This window comes from Alligator mississippiensis, chromosome 16 (assembly GCF_030867095.1).
Source record: "Alligator mississippiensis isolate rAllMis1 chromosome 16, rAllMis1, whole genome shotgun sequence".
NCBI lineage: Eukaryota > Metazoa > Chordata > Crocodylia > Alligatoridae > Alligator > Alligator mississippiensis.
In genome coordinates this window covers 25,740,930-25,762,078 of record NC_081839.1, presented here as the reverse complement: position 1 = coordinate 25,762,078, position 21,149 = coordinate 25,740,930, and the positions used below count along the sequence as shown (strand labels likewise).

The window sequence follows — 21,149 nt, the reverse complement described above, 5'->3', positions numbered from 1 at the left end:
ACAACTGGAAACTGTCTATCAATGGGACTGTAGATGAAATAAAAGCTAAGAGGTTATGTAACCACATACTGGCAGGGAGATGAACTTCAGGGTATCAGGAGACCGGAGATGGAGGAGTTCAAGGCAGATGTCTGTGCTGATCACATGCCCTCACACTGGGCTTCCACTGGGAAGTCAGGAACGGATGGTTTAGTAATGCATGAGAATGTAGCCAGCCATCATTTGTGTTTTAAGACAGCTCGGGGCTCAAACTGTCAGAGCCAAATTCATGCCTGGTGCAACTCCAGTGACATTGGTGATGTTTACATCAGGGATGAAGCTGGCTCCTGAAGTGGCAGCATCAACATACTTATTTGCGACAGTCTTAAAACAGACAGGTCCAATGGAAAGATTACCATGGACTCCAGTGGGCTTCGGATCAAACTGTCTCTGTTCCCATTGAATGGGATTTATGGCTAGCTACAGGACACACGCCGAGTCTGGAATGGCTGGTGAGAAAAATGAATTTGAGTTTCCACAGTTGAAGTGATCATGCATTGGGCAGTCCCTATAACATTACACAAGAGGCGTCACCAGTTATCACAGGCCTGGGCCGCAACACTTCTGTTGATTGTTAAGTCTTGCTTTGATCCACGTCTTTTCCCTCCTAGAACACTTAACAAGGGAACAAGTTACCAATATGCCCCCCACCACTTCCAGAAGGCAGCCGTTGGTCCCTTCCAGGGTATAATCCTCAGAGAACTGATGGGGAAGTGGGATGGAAAGGAGTTAAAGAAGTGTCACTGTCACTGGTAAAGCATTGTGGGACTTCTACCTGCGGCACGATGCACAGGCAGAAGACTTCAGCCTCCTCTAGCCTGCCGACTTGCATTAGTGATTTTACTAATCCAGCCAGCCACACATCAGCAAACCACTGCAAGTCCATGGGTGCACTGTGTCAGTTTGAGCTACAGCCCGTTCCAGTGACAAAACTCCCCTTGATTTCAATGCGGTTTGGCTCACTGGACTGCATTCTGCCGGGATTTATGCCCTGTGCAATCCCAAACCATGGCAGGTGGGGAGCCAAGAGCACAGCCTGGCTGCTTCCTTCTGGCACCACTCAGGCAGCCAATAATAGGAGGCAAGTTGGCCTTGGGACTGTCAACTGCATTCATCACTGCTGTACAGCGGAGAGAGATCCATCATCTGTATCAGCAGTCAGCAATGATGGCAAAGCACAGGCTGCTTTACTGGAGCTGGGCGAGGCGTTCTGTGCTTCTTAAAAGCCAAGGATGGGCCCCCGATGCATGCAATCCCTTCCCTGGGACAGATGCGACCGCTGCTGGGGAGCAGAGTCAGACTGCAACCCACAACTGGCCGAGTGAGAGGTTCGAGACTCAAAGAAGTTTCAGGGCTGCTGTCCATTTGCCTAATTCCCACCTGCTGGTGGTTTAGGGGCCCATCAGCAATGAGCTGCTGGTCTCAAATCTTAGTCATGCTAAGGAGCTATCAACACAACTGGCACCATCCGGGGAGGAACAAGCTTGGACCGGATCCAGCCTAGTGGTGCTGACTACCAGCTCCGTCCAGCCCAGGGGGCTATCAGCAGGGCTGCCAAGGGAACCAGCCCGGCTGCTGCGCTCTTCTGCGGACAGAGAGAGGCCTCAATGCCCGTCAGCAGCATTGCTTCACCCTGCCAACGGCGGGCATCCTTGTGCCAGCGAGCGTGGGGAAGCAGGAACGGGCAGAGGGTCCCCGCTGGGCAGCAGCGCCCAGGAGCCGAGGGAAGCAAAGCAGCCTCTCCACTCAGCTGCAGCGGGGCAGGCGCCTGGCTCTGCTGCGGCCGCCCCGCGTCCCCCCTCGAGGCCCGGGTGCCCCCGCAGCGCACCGCGGCCTCCGGGCGCCCCCTGCCGGCCGCGCCCCCCCCGCCCGCGCCCGGCCCGGCCCGGCCCACCTGCTTGGTGAAGAGGATGGCGGTGTCCCAGTACTCGGGGTGCTTGTCGCTGCCCTTGTTCCAGCGCTTCTGCCAGGCGCAGAAGTTGCGCAGCGTGAGCGCCGCGTTGCCCGTCACCTTGGGGCCCTTGTCGTCGCGGCCCAGGCTCAGGAACTTGACGACGGCCAGGCTGACCGGGTTGCGCAGGCTGGGGTGGCGGTAGAGCCGCGCCGCCACCGCCATGAGGGTCAGCACGTAGTGCTGCAGGTCCGCGCCGTGGAAGTCGGCCATGGACTCGTCCGCCACCACCAGCGTCTCCACGAAGCGCGGCAGCGACACGAAGCGCCGCGCCCGGCCGCGCCCGCGGAGCGCCCGCAGCGCTCCCGCCGCCTCCTCCTCCTCCTCCTCCGCGGGCGCGGGCGCGGGCTCGGGCACGGCGCAGCGCTGGGACGGCGCGGGCGGGCGGCGGCGCTGCAGCAGGTGCGGGGCGCCGGCGGGCGCGGGCGAGGCGGGGGCTGCGCGCAGCGGGCGCACCGTGTAGTGGGCGCCGCGCAGCCCGAAGGCGCCGCGCAGGCCCCCGCACAGGCTGAGCGCCGCGAAGGACGCGGGCTCCGCGTTCACCAGCCCCGAGTAGAAGCAGCGGCGCAGGTCGGCGGCGCCGGGCAGCGCCAGGCCGGGCGCCAAGAAGCGCGCGTCGGGCCGCAGGTGCAGGCGCAGGTCCTCGCCGAAGGCGCCCAGCTGGAAGACGACGGCGCCCGGGCCCGGCGGCAGCAGCCGGCGCGGCCGCACCACCGCGCTCTCCGGCGCCGGCCCGGGCCCCGCGGCGCTCAGGGGCAGGAGCAGCAGCAGCAGGAGCATGGTGCCGGGTGCGGGGGCCGGGCGGCAGCGGGGCTCCGCACCCACCAGACGCCGCCGCCGCCCGCCGCTACCTGCCGCGTCCCGCGCACCGGCCCCGCCGCCGCTTTATACCCGCGGGCTGGCGGGGGAGGCGCTGCGGGCGCCGATTGGAGCCGCCTCCAGCCACTCGCAGCGCTCCGCATCCCGGGGCCGCGGGGCCGGGGGAGCTGCGCCGACCCCCCGCCGCTCGCCGGGCTTCATTGCGCCTCGCCCGGCTTTTGGCAGCTCCGGGGTGGTTTGCACGCATGCCCGGAGCACCCCGGGTGGATGTTTCCTGGGAGCCGCCTGCATCGCCCGCGGGTGGGCTGCCCCGAGCCCTGCCCCGAGCAGCGAGCAGAGGAGGCAAGATGTGCCCAAGACACCCCCGACGCCCACCGGACTGAGATCTCGCCGGGTTCAGCCTCACAAGCGGCCGGGTTTTCAGTGCTTCGGGTGCAGCAGGGGTGCCAAGCTCTCCAAAAGCGCGTCTCTCAGGGACACCTGGCGCTGTCTGTTCTCAGACGCTCGGACTCGAGGTCCAGGTTGCCCCCATAGCCTGCGTAAGGAAGGCCTCTCACCCCCTCTTACTGTGCGGCAGGGGCAAGCTGCCCAAGTCACACTTTTGGGCTTGGGTGGAGATGGATATACCCCAGATCTGCAGAGCAGTGTAAGGAAGGGGATTTCTTGCTTTGCAATTGCAGCGGACGTGCCTGCCTTCGGTGACCTCCCCAGATGAAATCCTTGAGCACATGCACTTGCTGGGCCCGTTCCAAAGCAAAGAGAATAGAGTCCTTGGGCTTCTGTAGTCTTGTAATTCCAGCAAGGCTCAGCATGACTGGAACATCGCTCCCCACCTCCTCCTTATCATCAGCCGCACAGACTTGTTGCTTCCTGACTTGTGTTCAGTGGTACACTTTTGGGGGAGAGGAGCCGTCTCTCACTACATGTTTGTACAGCACCTCGCACAAAGGGGCCTTGATTGTGACTGGGGCTTTTGGGAGCAATACGAATAAATAAGGAGCTGTAATAATGAGCATGCTGGTTTTAATTCAGCAACATCACATGGTAATCTCGTTGAGTTTAATAACATTACTTATGTATTTAAAGTGATGTATGTGCTTATGTACCGTGTTGAACTGGGGCGGTGGCAATAGGCGAGCACAATCGTTTCTGTGCAAGTGTGCACACCTGCTTGTGTGTACATGTTCTCACAAGCAGGTAGGTGTGCAAGTATGTATGTGACAGCATGTGGATTTCTGCTAGAGACTGTCTGTGGGCACAGAAAAGAGAACTTGTTTTTGCTTACTTGGAGCCAACCTGAAATAGTACATGTTTATAGTGTGTACTTGTGAGAGTCTCTGTGACTCTTGCTTATGTGTGCAAATATGTACCTGCATGTATTTGCACATATACCTACATGTGAACTTGTGTGTTAAAGAGTTCATAGATCATAGAAAAGTAGGGCTGGAAGAGATCTCACAAGGTCATCTAGTCCATCCCCCTTCTCAAGGCAGGATCATCCCTGACTAAATCATTCCAACCAATTGTCTATCCAAGCTGCTCTTGAAAATTTCCAGGGATGGAGCTTCCACAGCTTCTCTAGATGGCTTGTTCCAATGCTTGGCCACCCTCATAGTTAGAAAGTTTTTCCTAATCTCCAATTTAAATTTACTTTTCTGCACCTTGAGGCCATTGCTCCGAGTTCCATCCCCTACGGCTACAGAGAAAAAAGCCCATCTCCACCCTCTACCCTTTCAGGTATTTGAAGACTGCTATTACATCCCCTCTCAGTTTTCTCTTATCCAGAGTAAATAACCATAGTTCTTTCCAGCCTTTCATGCTTTCCAAGCATCTGATCATTTCCACTGATCTCCACTGGACTCTGTCTAATCCGTCCACATTCTTCTTGAAGTGCGGGGCCCAAAACTGGACATGGGACTCAGGGTGAGGCCTCACCAGTGCTGAATGGAGTGGAAGATTCACTCCCTTTGATCTGCAAGTGACACTTCTGTTAATACAGTTCAATATACTGTTGGACATTTTTGCAATAAGAACACACTGTTGGGTTGCATTCAGTTTATGGTCTACTGTACCCCCAAGGTCCTTCTCAGCAGTACTGCAGCCTAGCCTGTCATTCCTCGGTCTATTTGTGCATGCAATTATTCCATCCCAAGTGCCAGACTTTGCACTTGTCCTTCTTGAATTGCTTTTGGTTGATTGCAGGTCATGTTTCCAGTCCATCCAGTTCATTCTGGATCATAGCCCTACCCCCTGGAGTGTCTTCAACTTCAACACCACCCAATTTGGTGTCATCCACAAATTTGCTAAGCGTGTGCTCGATCCCATCGTCCAAATTGTTAATGAAGATATCAAACAACACTGCTCCTGGGACAGACCCCTAGGGGAACCCCACTCGATACTTCCTCCACATTCCCATATGACCATGTGTATGGTATCTGAGCCAAATCCTCCAGTCACGCAAGTCAGCCTAGCTGGTGTGTCCCAGAAGTCACTGGGACACACCAGCTGCCAGTAGGGCTGTACATGCATGTGGGGCTGGCACATATCAATTATCAAGCCCTGTCTGTTTAGTGGCTTTGCTGGCAGAGCGCTGGAGAGTGCGCCGAGTAGAGCAATCCGCACAGGCTGGGAGGTGACTGACTAATTAGGCTCTTTCCATCTGTAGCTTCTCTGGCTCAGTGCAAGATGAGTTTGTGTTGGAAAAAAGGCACCTGCATTTCAAATAAAGCTCTACAGTTACCTGCCCACGCATAGGTCACGTATTCAAAGGAAATGCTTGTTTTTACTTTACTGAGTTGGTTTAATGGGAAATTAAGCCCCTCTTGTAGACACAACGGTTCTGATGTGATTTAAAGGATTTGGCAGGGATGCAATCGAAGCAGAAGAATTTTATGCATTTCTGAAATATAAACCAACAGTGCTGCCTCGGGGAGTCTGTGAGCTCCCTGCCTGCAGCCCGGCCTGTCCCTGTGCCAGAATTTCACCGCTGAGCGGATTTGCCATTGGGTCACCCAATAAACTCTTTTCCAGCTGACCTGGTGACCCAAACATGATTTCACTGAATCAGACTTGGTGAATCAGGGATTTCGGCTAATGACTATTGTGACATTAATGAATCAAACCCTGTCTGCGTGCTGGCCAAAAATGCAAGGGTGACTTCAGTGCAGCTGCATATTCGGGCTTCAGGTTTCATGTCACACCTTCCAAACTGCTGCAAAGAGCTTCAGTTTAATCCCCGCTGAGGAGAGCCCTTCCATCAGGCCGATAGGGAGAGCTATGGGTAGCAGCCCAGGGCTCTTACCTGGGTTTCTCCCTCACACGTCACAGTGAGAAAGCAACAAGTACAGCAGAGAATCTCTTGAAGAATTTCCTTCTGTGCACCTGGTATCATCTCCATGGGCATGTGGCTGGGCATTGATGTGGAAGCTGTTTTAGAGTGGACCCACTATCCCAGTTCATGAATAAGTATAAGGAAGGGATATACATATAAAGAAAGTTCTGGGTGTGACTAAACTTCATCCAACTGGAAGACCTGGTGGCAACATGGTGGGGCTACTCATGGCAGGGGAAGCTCCTATAAAGTACCACAATGTTGCAATCTTCAAAGTAAAGCAAGAATAGGGTGCCTCAAAACCTTGGCCCCAACTGCTCTGTGGGCACTCCTTGGTTGGAGCAGGGCCGGATTAATACATAGGCAAACCAGGCACATGAGCTTCAGGCGAGACCTGGTACTTCCCTCTGCAGCGGTGCAAATGGCCCCATGGCCTCGCCTCACCCTCTCCTGGATGCCTGGGGGAAAGGAGCTGCTAGGTAAATATAATTACTTTTCAGTTTTGACCCAGTTCTCAATCTCATTCACTCACTTGCCAGCCATCATGAGCAATACAAAACAAGCAAGGATACTCATTTGCATGCCTATTTTGCATATTTCTGGACTATGCAAATAAAACGTGCCAATTAGTCCTCCCCTCACTTAATACACATTGTTCATCATACGGTACCAGTGAGAGAGTGAGAACCGGGTCGCATACCTCCATAATGCCAGCACCAAGAGGGTATGAGGATCCTTTCCCTACCTAAGCCCAAATCTTGGAGTGGGCATCTGGTTCCTGCCCTGCCCACCTTTGCCCAGCGCCTGCTAAATGATTACTCCAGCCCTGGGTTGGAGAATGGCTAAGGGACATCACCCTTGCTGAGATGTTAGGCAGTCAGCAGCAGTTTTTATCTGTTTCCCTCTGGCAGAAGCTACAGCTATTGAGGCACTGAACATCTGGACTCGGTCTGCCCTTTGCATTCTGTCTTAATGGTCTAAAGCAGGGATTGTAGGTCTTGGGCAGCTTCTGCTCCTCCACACACTTGACTGGGTGCATGAATCAAAGGTTTTCATGTGATGGTTGCAGGATTCTGTACAAGCAGATTCATTAAGCACCTGACTATACTTCTTGTACGCTATAATCCAAAGGATCAATGGCTGCCAAAAAATAATAAATAAGGAAGAGGCCCGGTTTAAGTTGAAGTAACTCAAACAATCCCCTAAGGATCTAACTTCTGGAGAACTGGTGCTGTTAGAGGTGATCCCAAATCACTACCCCAGGTTTGGCACCCTTAAAGTCCAGAGGTGGTTGGACTCCAGATTCAGCTCTGAGCCCTCTCTCTATGGCAAATTGACCCAACCCTCTGCAGTCTGAGCACTATATATATATATATATACATATATATATATATATATATATATATGTGTGTGTGTGTGTGTGTGGGGAAGAGCTAACATCCAGATCTGCATTTGGCATCTCAGTGCAGTACAGCTCCCAGCACAACAGGACCGCGGCCTGGTGGAGGTCTCCAGTGCCACCACAAAGCAAATGATAAATACAACCATCATCTTTGCTGTGCTGACTTGGCACCTCACATTCAGGTCAGATCTCCCTGTCTGACACCGGTATCAGGACAAGGGAGGCACACTCTGTACCACTGCGGGCCTCAGCATGCTGGAAGGACAGTTAGCCTCATGTTGCATATCTGTGCAGGTTCCCTTGAGGGGAACGTCTCCCAATATAGAGGCCCATAGTGGGCCTGGATGCAGTGACACCCCACCTGAGCTCTAGTTTGTTCTGTATTTCTGTGAATTCAAGAGACATTGAGTTGAGTCTATTCTAGAAGCAGAGAACTGGAAGCTGAAGCACTTGAAAAATAAGCTTTTCATTTCATTTCCCTCACCCCTTTGCCAAGTTGGACACCTTCCTACTGCCTGATCCCTTACTCTGGGGGGCTGAGAGCCACCTCACAACCCCCTTTCCCATCCCCCTGGGCTGCTACTGGTCCCCACAGCCCAGAAACCCTGCCATGGATTCAACCCCTGCCTGAATCCATGACTCAGAGATCCCAAGAGGGGCCAAGGGCACATTTAATACAACAGTGTTTTTGTATCTAATCTCTCCTCCCGCTCCATTTGTTCTTTGCGGCCACATGTTAAGGAAAAAAAAACCTGTTACTTGCAACTGGCCTAGAGATTAACCGAACAGTTCTTCTGTGTGTGGGCAGCTCAGGATGGACTGAGCCAGTGCCCAGTCTGGTTTCTGGATGTAGCCCTCAAGGCACCTGCATGGTCGGCTGCTGCACCAGTTCACATTGCTGAAAAACAAGGTGAGCCGACTGCTCTGCACTGAGAGGACAGAGAAGGGGCAGTGGAGAGGCAAAGAAAAAAGCCTGAGGATTAAAGTCCACTCCAGCCCCTTCCATCAATACATCACTTGCACACTTGACTGGGTGCTGCACAGTACAGCAGCCCTCCGCCTGACACTGGGAAGAGCTTGCAAGGATCTCTGAGAAGTCTCATTTCTGCTTGGGTGCCCTCATAAGACATACAGGAAGGTGCAGGTTTCTTTAGACAAACCACCCCTCTTGCGTGACACCCAGACAGCATATTAAATCCAGGCAGCTCAGTTCAGAGCTCATGTATCTTTGGCTAATTGTGGCCCTCCTTGAATATCTTCATTGCTAAACAGAAGTCCCTGCCACATTTTTCTGTCCTTTTGTGGTATCTTAATCTACTGCTAGGAGAACTAGTGGGAAGAAATCACACACACACACACACACACAGTGTGAAGCTCTGCTTGAATGGCCAAGCGCATTCGTGTGGGTTTCCCCCTCCTTTGATGCCTCCCACATCAATCATTTCTGGAGGCAGAACTCAGGCCTCCTGGAACTAATACCTAGGTTCTCCGTACTACCTTACCAAATCATAAGGCTTTGATCCTAACTGAGGCATCTGTGTGCCAGGGGCACACGTGTGATAATAGATCCCAAAGTGATTTCTTATCCTTATTTGGTATATGGGGAAAATGAGGCACTGTACAAAACATGACAATTTGCCCAGATCTCCCGATTGACAGTCCAGTGCCCTGCCTGCGGGTTCCCCTGGCCTTTTTTCTTTCTTTCAATTTATTTCCATGTGAAAGGCAACGGTGCAGGAGAGCAAGAGGGGAAAGATCCCTGTTACATCTTGTATTACTAGAAAGTACCTTACATTTTTTCAGTCTTCAGGACCTTTATTGTTAAAGAAAACAAGTGAAAGAAGAGCAAAGATGCAAGATAGGGGCAGGCCACAAGAGAGAGGCAGCTGTGCATTGATATAGAATGGCCCTGGTGCCCCTAAGCTGGCAGCAGGCAGAGAGACTGCTACATTAAACAGACTCTGCCTAGGAAATTAGATGATATCTCACATTAAAAAATTTGCATTATCCAGCTTGTTTGGATGCAGGTCTGGGAATCAGCTGAGACAGGGGAAGGATGCACTGACTTGATTCCATTGAATGTCTCATTCCAGATATTTTGGGCTGTGTTTTGCTGCTTCTCGGCCTTATAACACAATTGGCTTCAAAGGGATGGGATTCCCCAAGAGCACCAGCACATAAAATAGATATTTGCCAAATCAGGTTCAGACAAGGTTTTGAGGACAGCTCTTGAGATCTTGGTACTGTTGATTCCAGACATGAATCCTAGTCCTGAGCTCACAACAAACCCCATGCAGATCCCCTTCACATCCAGATTTAATCTCACTCAAACCCAACACCAGATCTCATCCTAATCTGGACCCTCTAACCTGAATCTCAGTATGGCTCCCCAAGCTGCCTCCTCAGCTCTTGTCCCAGCTTTCCCTCTGTTCCTACCCCCTGTGTTTCTCAAAGGCAAGAGAAGTATTTTTGTTCACATCCTGTAGCCAGGTTGCCAGATCAAAAATAAAGAACAAGGAGAGGCAGAAACCCAAGGATGTATGTTCCAGTTCAGAAACGAACACATTTAAAATAGCCCTTCCAACAGCTCAAAGCCAAAGAAAGAATGGAAAGGATCTAGCCGAGGAAAAGCTGGCTAAGCGTGCACTCCACTTGCCTTGCCTTGAAAGGCTGGCAGCAGCGGGAAATGGACTCCAGCCCAAACATTCAAGTTCTGCTGTCCCCAGCCAAGCTCTCAGGCCTCCCACCTGATGAGGACGGGAGATTCTCTCCCAGGCCTGAGGATGAGTCAAATCTAGCTGGAAAGACTGACACAAGAAGTCTGACTGGGCCTTAATGGATGTTGGGTTTGTTCACTAGACCAGGGCTCAAGATACCTAGCATCAATTTCTTGCTCTGGCACAGATTTCTTCACTTGGCACATCTGGGCCTCAGTTTCCCATCTGTAAAATGCAGTCAACAGCACCGCAGCAGCCCAGGGGCACTGTAAGGATAAATGCACTAAAGATGCTGTGGTCCTACAGACCACGCAAGTACCTCGGTCAGATAGATGGGCTTCTGTGTTTTTGCAAAGTGCAGTCCCATGCTGAGCTGGGATTTCAAGCTGGCACGTTTGTCGGATAAATCAGTGCAAACTGGTTTGAGGGGAGATTGTAAATGAGTCGGGCCTGATCCCGCTCCCTGTTACATCACCATCAATTCACTAACTGTGCTGAAGAAATGAATTTGTTTAAAAGCACGAAAAATAAGATCAGGATCAGGCCCGCTGGCTGGCTTCCTCTGACAGACACAACTTTTTTGGAAGCCATTATTACCCTGCTTCGAAACTCACCGTTTCTGAGAGGTCTACAAAGTCTTCCCAGTACCCAGAGAGTTGGTGGACCACAGACACATCACCATAGCAGTCACAACTTATCCTCCCCTTCCCTATTTATTCTGTCCACCTCTCATGTCCAATCCTGTACTTAGACCTGAAGCTCTTTGGGGACAGACCCTGACAACCAGGGTGTAGCACAAGAGGATGCTGGACACCACCCCACCCCACAGATCACCACAAACCCACAATTCATGCATGCAGCACAACTGTGCATACATCACGTTAACGAGTTTACTTGCTGCTTGGACAGTGAGTGTGTAGAAGTGTGTAGTTTGCACATCACTTGGCTTCCTACTTCAGCAAAACATTACAGTGCAATGAAGTCTTTTTAATTCCAGCTGGGCCCAAATTGCAGCTCCGGGAAACTTGGGGGCAATTTGAATCTGGGGCCAAATACTGTTTCATGGGCCATTCTCTAATTAAAAATCTGATGCATCAGAAGCCATGGCCCTTAATGAGTTTGTTTCAGTTTTGATCAAAAAAAATAATCACTGCAATTTACAATCCATAGCGCCCATGATGTCACAGAGTCTTGGCACCTAAAGACCTTTGAGGATCTGAGTTATACAACTCACCTCTATTCGAAGATGCCAAAGCTCCCAAGTGTGAACCAATCCTGAACAAGCCAGTCGCCCTCAACTGGGAACTCTCACTAACCAGTCAGTTAAGGAAAGAAGTAGGGGCTTCTTCTGTTGCTCCCCTACTTTATGCCCATCTGGGTTGTTTAATGTGACTCTTAGGGATGAACAAAGCAATCAGGGAAAAATCCCCTGCCCCCCACCACTCCAGGCCCTGGCATGCTCTGTGAGCAGAGAGACAGCTCTGCAGGGCCCTAAAAATGTACTGGTGCGTTTCTGCCATTTCTGCTTCTGGCTGGACTGGATCCGGAAATACCAAAACCACTGACTCTGACCAGATTTCCATTCCTGCTTTGCAGGATGAAGCGCTGCTGCTATTTCAACTACACTTCAGATGTACATCCTCATTGCTCCCCTAAACTGGAACCCAAAGCCATTTTAAGGCTTGTCCCCCAACTAATGGCCAGTAGACACATTCCCTTGGCCATGAAAGGAGCATTCAATAAGTTTCCAGAGCTGTTGCTGCTGCTCCTAGGCTGGCCCAAGGGACTGCTAGAAAACAGTATGGGGCACTTCCAGAAGACATGGGATGATCCAATAGTGAGGATGAAACTTAGAAAACCTGGACTTAAGTCCTTACTCTGCCCCAGGTTTTAGTATGGCCTTGGCCAAAACACCTAGCCTCTCCTTGCCTCAGATCTCTCTCTGTAAAAGGGGGATAACAACACTACCTGCCTCTGAGTGTGTGTTGGGAACTAGTGCATTAATGATTATGAAATGTCTCTGGGAAGAATGCCCCAAGCACGCCCTGCCCACTCTTTCCCTCCCCAACCCAGAAACGCTGCAGTGAAGCTGCTTTAAAGTGTCCTGCCTTGACTGCTCTTAAGACTTCTGCCTCTGGCGCCTGCAGAGGTATGAAGGGACTGTATTGCTTTTGATACCAACCTCTGCAGACAGCACTCCCAGCCTGATGCACCGTTCCCATGAGAGCCCCACTGAGCCACTCACAGCTGGCTCCCAATAAAACTGCAGCAAAACCTCACTCATGTATCTCTTGACCTCATGGGGGAACTGCAAACTAGGTCCCTAAAACACATTCCTAAGATTTACAGCCACAATTACAGTGCATTATATTGTACACACCTGCCTTATACAAGGTTTGCAGGTTCATTCCAGATTAATAAGCCCCATGCAGAGTGCCCCAGCTGGAAATATGCAGGCAGATTGGCACTCACATTTAAAAAATACTGCTGGGCTTTACAGGATTGCAGAACTCCAGGCCTGGGTGAGCCTGAAAGGTTGTACAGAGTTTACACATCTGGAATAAACCTGGCGATATAGGGATTCACAGTCCAAATACCAAGGATGCACGCAGACCAAGCAAGCTATTATACACTTCATTTGTTTTCTTCTCAGCCTATAAACTGGTACTGGCTAGGCCAGGGATTCTCAGCCTTTATCAAAGTGTGGAGAACACTTTAATTGCTGTTTTATTTTACGGAAGTCCCACAAGACTCAGCCAAGACTTGGGCTCTTTCATTTTAGCCCTTGTCGAGTCTCTGTCACTGTGTGGGAGATTAGGCATCTGACTGCCCCCATGTAATGCCTGGGACACGGATATATGTTGGTTCTAATAAGCGACTTGCTCACAGCTACACTGAGAGTCCATGGCAGAGCCAAGCACTGAGCCCAGATCTAATGCAGACCCTTTACCACAAGGCCAGCTCTTCTCTTCTCCACACCCCTTTCCCTCAGGGGTGGTCTAGACTCTCATGCCAGGATGTCCTCAACACTGCTCTGAACTCCTCATGGGTCCTATCAGCTCCCAAATCTTCCCTGGTGGCCTAATGCAGCACTTGAAGAGGGAAATGAATATAGTCTCCAGGCACAGCTGTGTTGGCTGGAGCCTTGGCCCGATTTCAGGTGGGAGCCAAGGGCACTTTGCCTTGCTGACAGCAGTGCCAGCTGAATGCAGACCTGCTGTAGGAGTCTCAGTCCAGGCCACCACCCCCTACCCCTACAGTAGACCTCAGTGACTGTCCCGGACCCTGCTGCTGACAGCAGTCTGTCACACCACGGCAGCAGGATACTGCTGTCTCTTCATTATCCTGGTTTCCCTCCCACAGGCTGATCTGGCTGAAGGGAGTAAGGAGCTGAAAGGGTTTCCCCAACCCTCTGCCTAGCTGGGGCAACCAGGGCTTATTACAGCTTCCCCATCTCCCAGGTGGGGCAGGGAGGGTATCGCCAGCCTTCCTGTTTGCAATTGCTGAGATAAACCAGAAGAGCAGAAAGTGGGACAAAAAAGAGAGTGGGGAGAGAAATGTAGGGAAGATAAGAAAGAGAAGGGGGGCTGAAATGGGAGAGGCTGGGGTGCCTGGTTCCCAAAGACAGGACAGCCGACAAGGAAAATAAGCAAAAGGTAGAGAAGCTAAAGAATGGAAGAGGAAGAAAGAGGGGGAAAGGGAAGGGAAGACAGCAACAGAGTGGGAAGAGGGAAGGAAACCATGCTGAACCCTCTCTCCTCTGTTGGCTCACGGGTGCTCCTTGCTTATATTCTCCGGTCCCAGCCAGGCTCTTGGGAGGCCCAGCATGAGGCCAGATGTTTCCAGTGAGTGTGCTGGAGCAGTACTGCTTGGGTGTGCTCTTCCAGCTGTTTTGTCCTGCCTTGAGCAGATGAGGAGAGAGCAGGTACAGGCGCCACTCATGCCCTTCCATCATCCAGCTGTGCAGGATTTCACCCCTTCACGCCCCGCCTGAGCCCTTTAAGACCTACTTCCCTGACAGCAGCAAAATGAAAAGCATCCTTCTTGTCCTCACTGTTCTGTGTAAGCCCCAGAAAGGTAGGTCTGTCCCATTGAGTTTCCTGGGAAAGTACAAGCTTAAGTTCAGCTGCTGGCCCTCTAGCTGGGGAGGGTGGAGGTCTCAGGTTTTATAACGCTCAGCTCCTCTTAGCACTCAAGCAATGCATCCTCCCTGGGCAGGAATCGTCACTCCCTAGGAAGCTGACAGTTCACCCTGACCCTGCAATGCCAGGCAGCTGACAGCTACTGGTGTCCCATGCTTCACGCCCTGTCTCAGATGCTCTGCTGAGAGTCAACCATGTGAGGGAGGAGACTTGCACACCTGCTGCCTGGCACTGGTTGGCAGTACCAGTGTTGTGGATGATGTTGAATATGTGGGAGGCAAGGCCAAGTTAGTGCATCTTCTGGGATCCAACAGAAGACCCAAGCAGAAGGGCTGGGTTGTCTGGGACACTGTTAGGGGCTTTCACATTTAGAGAGCTAATCAGACCAAGAAAAGGCTGGTAGTGATCACAAGCCTCTGTCCTGTGAGGCCACATATACAATGAGCTGTTGAGTCTTATTCCACATCACCAAAACCTCTTTGGTCAATCTCCACAGAGATAGCAAGCCCACCAGAAGACCCATAGAGAGTTAGCATCCTCATTCCCTCATCACCTGGCCAATCACTCTGTTATCTGCCTAGTTGTTTGTCCAGGTCAAAATTCACTGAAAAAAGATATATGGAAAGGGTGAAATTAGAGAAGAAAAAAAGTCTTCTTTCCCTAATAGTACACAAGAGGAAAAAAGCAATAGAAAGAGTGCAAACTGCAACGGGGAAGCAAGTGTGTGTACGTACACAGGTATGTGATTGACCAGTGCTCACGGAGCTAGCCAGGAACATAAGATCCAAGTCCCAGAGATATTCTGTGTCCCCTGCACAAGTCTCTCTGGTCCATCTAAGAAAAATGGAGATAATAGCACTCCCCATGCTGCCTGGACTGCCGTGGAGAGGAAGACCTATGAAGCTTTGGATATATATGGAGCAGTAGGTTCCCATCCAAGATGGGAGCCTCATTGCAGTAGACTTGAAGCTGAATGTGAGCTCCTCAGCTAGGGATGACCTCTTATATAGTGTTCATACAGTGCCTAGTGCAATGGGAGCCTGATCACAGCTGGAGTCCCTGGGCACTGCCATAATGGGAATGATAGATCATGAAAAGGGATTGTTCTATCAGGAGGTTACAATCTAAAATGGCCAAGGCAATGAATGGTGACAGAAAGGCAGCACAATCTCAATTTTAAGCAGGGAAATCAGCTGCCAAATGTCATACAGGAATATGTAGGACTGGAATCCAGGTGTCCCGAGTCCCATGCTAGTGTCTTGTACACAAGATCTTCTGTCATGCATTTGCTTACAGTATCTTCACTTCTGGGACTGAGCTGTAATGATGGGGATGCTGCTTAGCCAGGATTTTTGGAAAGCCGTAAGCCTGCTTACCTGGCTTAAAGCACACTCCATCGATGTGGAAAGAATTTGAAACCACACTAAACCAAGACAGCCCTCTGGTGGCAAAACAAGGAGACGCTCACTTCCAAAAACCAATGTAAATTCATTTTTAAAAAATAGGAAAGGAAAAAGAAACAACTTTTAATTGTTGAAACAATTGAAATGAAACAATTAATTGAAACAAAAAAAAAATCTGGGGTCCTAACGTCACTTATATTTTTTATTCTGAATGCTTCCCTTAACAGCAACCATCACGTAAGGTACAAAGCAGTCTCCACCATCCCTGCCTCTCATTCTGTTAGCTGGAACGGGAGCATGACTTTTCCTTTGACCTATTGCTCACCAAAACCTGGACATGAGTGGTCTGCCTATCCTCTCATCTCCACCCTCCGATCTGCCCAACGTGGGTACCACTAGTAGGGGGTTAAAACCCCTGCTGCCATTGCTCTTAGCATCACTGGAACGCACCAGCTATCCTACCCAAGAAAATGAAGTGCCCAGGCAAGCAATCTGTATATCAGGAGACTAAAGTAATGACACCATGATGGGGATGCTTCTTCACAAACTATTGCAGGGTTTAAGTGTTATAAGCTAAATAATCAGCACTTATAAGTCAAGGGAGACCTCTGGTGGCCAAATTCATATGACTGAGTGCTTGAAACAGTGATGATATATTCATGGTTTAATACAATGATATACAGTGATATAGGGTGATATTGGATGTATCCATCCGTTTTTAATATCTGATCTTAAGCAATATGGGCCCTAAGTATCTCGCAGCATCAAGCCCCTCATTCTTTTTCACATTAAAGTAACAAGAATGAGATGCTATAAGCACGTATCTGAATTTAAAGTTTTTATGACTTAAGTTTTTCACTGAATGCTCTAGAGAAGATAAACTGTCAGGAAACACATCCAGTCCACTGATTTCAAACACAAATGCTTTTCCTAAAGTTACCTGGTCCCATTTACGGGATTTAGCTTCACAGGAAAATGAGCAAATATGTTGGTTCAACCACACAGAGATGCAGTGGGCATAATACAGCTTTTAGTTGTTCTGCATTCACTCAGAAATAACTGTCCATTGCAGGTGTGTTCCTCTCAGTTTACACCAGCGCAAGTCACATTCAACATCACCCTTTTTCTGCACAAAGCAATGTTTTGTCTGCTTTCATTTCTAAATGTGACTTTTAGATGTAGTCACATTCGAACACATCTAAATGTTGATGATTCAAAATATGGAAAGACATGCAGGTCCAGTGTTTACAGTACAAGTCCTGTTCATATTGTTCCCTTGCACACACAAAAGGTGTTTCATGGAACTAATCATTGCTAGTTCTTTCATGGAAATGGATAAGTTGCAGGGATGGCATTTGGGTGACTAGAATATAATTGCAAATATGCCAGCTGAGAATTCATTTGAGAACACTTTTCACTTTTAGTCACATGGCAGAGGTAAATTACCCTGGATTGCAATAATCTGATCTAATAATCTGACAGACAGACACACAAATAGATAGAAACTGAACTCAGTTGAAAAACACTACCAGAATAATCCTGTTATATGAGAATCCACTCAAAGACCCTGGCTATCCCCCTGGCTGGAAGCTTGTTATCTACACTACCTAGAGAGAATGAACCAGGGCTGACATCTAGCGGTCATTTCTCAAGTGGTTGTATGCTAGGGGATTTTATTTTCCTAGGGTGTTATCAATAAGCAGTGCAGGGAAAGCAGAGGCTGAACCTCATTTGAACAGGCAGGTAATGGGATTAAGTCACCAAATGCCCGTACTGCAAATAGGAAGAAAGCGATCTCCTGACAATGTATCATTAAGGACAGATCAAAGTATTCTGCAGCGCCTTGACACTTGTCATTCCTTCTGTTGCTGTAGACGTGCAAGGGAGTATTCAATGGACACGTCTACATGTTCATTAATGTGCTGTAGTTACGGTGCATTATGTTTAATACTTGGTTAACCAAGCACTAAATCAATGCACGGTAACTTGTGCTACTGTGTAGCAGCACCAGCACATGGGTTTTTAGTGATGCTTACTGCGCAGTAACCTAATACTACTGTGCAATAGCGCATTAGCATGGTTTTTGCCTGGCACGCTACTGGGCAGTGTTATTAGGCTACTGCACAGTTAGCATCTCGTGTAGGTGTGCCCAGTGAAGTGTATCCAGAAGCAAAACTCCCACAGAGGTCAGGATTTGGCCCAGTCATGCCGGTTCTGTGCTGTGAATAATGGCGGTTCCCTGAAGTTGCTGTTTATTGCCCTCCTGGCTCAGGGAGGTGATGGATTCATGTGTTTGGAGAGGTGAAGGGAAATGAGCTTGCAAACAGCTTGATCCAAGGGGCTTTAAAGTCACGTTGATTATTTATGTGTTCTATGTTTTATGTGCACAGATCATCTAATGGAAATGGCGAGTATTGAGCCCTAAGCCTTTGTCTTCAGCACATGCTAGTGGTTAACAAAGTAGTTCTGAAAGGGTTATGAGGAGAAAAAAAACACTGCTGCAGAGCCCTGGGTTGTTTTTTCATCTGCTTCTCAGATCCGCAAGGAGACGGTTCCTGAAACTGGAGGTGGGAACCAGGTTTGGTTATGTGGTCCCAGGGCACTCCTTACAACTCACTTTAACAAGCCCTGGGAGACTTGTATCAGCTACAAGAAATTCCAGGCTACTGTTTGCAGACAGGACTGCTAATGAAAACCAGGGCTGCCTACAAGTAAGACACAGGCATCTCCTCGTAGGTCAAAGACAGGGCTAGGGAAGCAAAGGAAAAAGAATTAATTGCATCCTGTTGGAAAGGTATGTCTCCGATGCTTCGCACAGCCCTCACTAACATAATGAAGCTTGCAAGGGTCTCATTTCTGTGGTGTTATAACTAAATTGCCAGCTACCGAAAGCTTGTCAAATTTGTGTCTAGAGACATTGTCTAATGAATCTGGGAGGTACCGTGGAAGATGAAGAGGAAAGGTGGCATTTGGGTTTAAGAAAGGAGTTGGAGCCAGGACTCTCGAGGTCTGCTCCTGGTCCATTCATTGACTTGCTGGTGACCCAGGGAAAGTCACGTGCCCTTTCTCTGTGCCTCAGTTTCCTTGGCTATAAAACAGCAGAATGGGGAGCTGTGAGGCTAGTTTACGGATGTATTTGGTGTGTCTAGTGAAAGGAGCTAGAAACGGACAGCACAGGTACTGTCCACTCTTCTTCATGTAACAAAAATAGTTTGAAGGGATCCTTTGAAGTGACCAAGGTGATAAGCATCTTTGTAAACATGGATGGACCCTTCTTATGCCGCGGACCCACCTGAGTGTTCAATTGACACCATAAATATGCAGGACGTCACCCTCTTCCTCCTCTACTTTATATAAGAGCAGGAGCCAGAGCCTACACCACATTATCACCCATAGAATTTCCAGCTAAAGGGCCAGCCGCAGGACCTTTATTGGTGATGGTAGCAGGTGGGTGAGGAAGGACCCAGCTGGATCTCACAGGCAGCTGGCAGTGCTGGCTGGCTGGAAGATAAGCCCAATGTCTCTACGTGTAAACCAAGCAGATTTAATGCTGAGCCCTTGAGAGATGTCACAGATGGAGCCCCAGGAGGCCAGTTCCCTACCATCACAAAACCACACTTTAAAAAGACAGGCAGTATTTAGAAACTTGGCCCCAGGATAGCTCTCTGCTATTTAGAGACACTGCTGTGTGTTTACTATGTAGGTAGGCTTGTGGTTTTTAAATGGCGATAAGAATAGTGAGGGGCAGATGTAAATACTTCCTCGCACGCATGCATCTGAGTGGGGGAAATAGCCTTTAACCTCAATCCTGCTGCCCACAAAGCTGATTTCCCAGCTTCCAGGGAAGCAGGTACCTGGAGACTCAAAATGCTGCTTTGCACTTCCGAGTGTTTTAAGGATTAGGCTTAAAAAGCACAAGCTCAATCTCCGACTGCTGAGCTTTGGGGCCCGGTTCTGACTAACTGCAGTAAATGAAGGGTGCTCAGCAAGGGCCCCATTGCTCCTACGGGTGGCTGCAGGGGGCTCACCCGTGCTAATGTTCTGTGGGATTTTGAGTATTGCCTCAAGAGAAATTAAAAAGCCAGGAACGTCTTCAGCTAACGGGGTAAGAGGGGGAATGAAACGCTCATATCCCTAACGGGTGATTTCCAATTCTCATCACAGCTGCTTCTAAGAGCCTTCCCAGCCAAGGATGTCCCTTTTCTGCACCTCTCGCTCCCTTTTCCATTCTCCCAGCTGAGAACATGACAGTGTCTCACTCACCCCGTCCTGCAGGTCAAGATCTTTATCTCTCGCTAGGAAATTCCTTTACTCAATGATCAATTTAGCTTTGAAATCACAACTTGTGAAAAAAAAAAAAATACTGTTTGGATCCCTTTATTGTCCTAGGCAGGCAACAGGAACCTGTCTCTACAGACAGTCTTGCGCTTTATTCTAGCTTCAAGAGACCTCCTCAGCCAAAGCCCAAGCTTCTGGCTGAGAAGAGAGCTTGTCCCTTGTACAAAGGCAATCGGGACTCATAGAAGAGAATGATATCTTTTATTAGACCAACAAAATTTTTGCAAGAAAAACCCTTTTTTCGCAAAAAATCTTGTTGGTCTAACAGAAGGTATTATCTACTATGAGTCCTGATTGCCTTTTCCTCTAGACCAATACGGCTGCAACCTGGATACCTGTCCCTTGTATCTTGGTCTAATAAAAGATATCAAATTCACCCAAGGAACCTTGTCTGCCTGTGTCCCTTGTATAGGCATTTGCCTTGGGGCCCGAAGCTTTTTGTCTCTGGCTTATAAAGAGGCTTGGGGGACCGGGAAGAAAAACGTCCTGCTGCAGGTTCTTCTTAAGTACTTAAAACAGGAGTCAGAGTGCCAAAAACACCTGGGACCTCGACTTGTAAGACGTCGGTGTGCCAGGGACAGGTGGTGGGGGAGCCAGGAGGGACCCAATCCTTATTGTGGCAGTCCTTTGCAGCCTCCGCCCCAAGACGTGCACGCCAAGCAAAGTGCTTTTGAGTGCCTCACTCCGCACCTGTGCCGGGGGGCTGCCTACCCCGGCTATGCAGACGCGGATCCCAGAGGCACCTCCACTGGAGTCAGCGGAGAGAAAAGAAGCAGGCTCCTAGGGTCTGCTTCTGATCCCCTCGGTGTCACCCGGGGAGGGAAACGCACCCCAAGCTCCGGGGCCGGGAGGCAGAGCAGAAGGAGGCCCCCGCAGCCCACCGAGCCGGGCCCGAGGGCCGAAGGAGTTAATCCTGGGAGAGTAAACTGCTGGAGTTGACACTTAAAGAGCAGAGGCGGGTCCTGCGGCTCCTGATTGGCCTCAAGTCCCATCCAAAACTTTTTTTT

General features: G+C 49.9%; 1 protein-coding gene across 1 annotated transcript in view; it reads right to left on the bottom strand.

Annotated features, from left to right (window-relative positions):
* ADAMTS15 (ADAM metallopeptidase with thrombospondin type 1 motif 15) overlaps positions 1-3,704 on the bottom strand; it is a 34,824-nt gene extending 31,120 nt beyond the window's left edge. The window contains exon 1 of the mRNA XM_059719821.1: positions 1,934-3,704. Coding sequence (XP_059575804.1) covers positions 1,934-2,770 — 837 coding nt within the window. The 5' untranslated portion in view covers positions 2,771-3,704. The remainder of the gene's footprint in view (positions 1-1,933) is intronic.
* Positions 3,705-21,149: the final 17,445 nt, after the last annotated feature.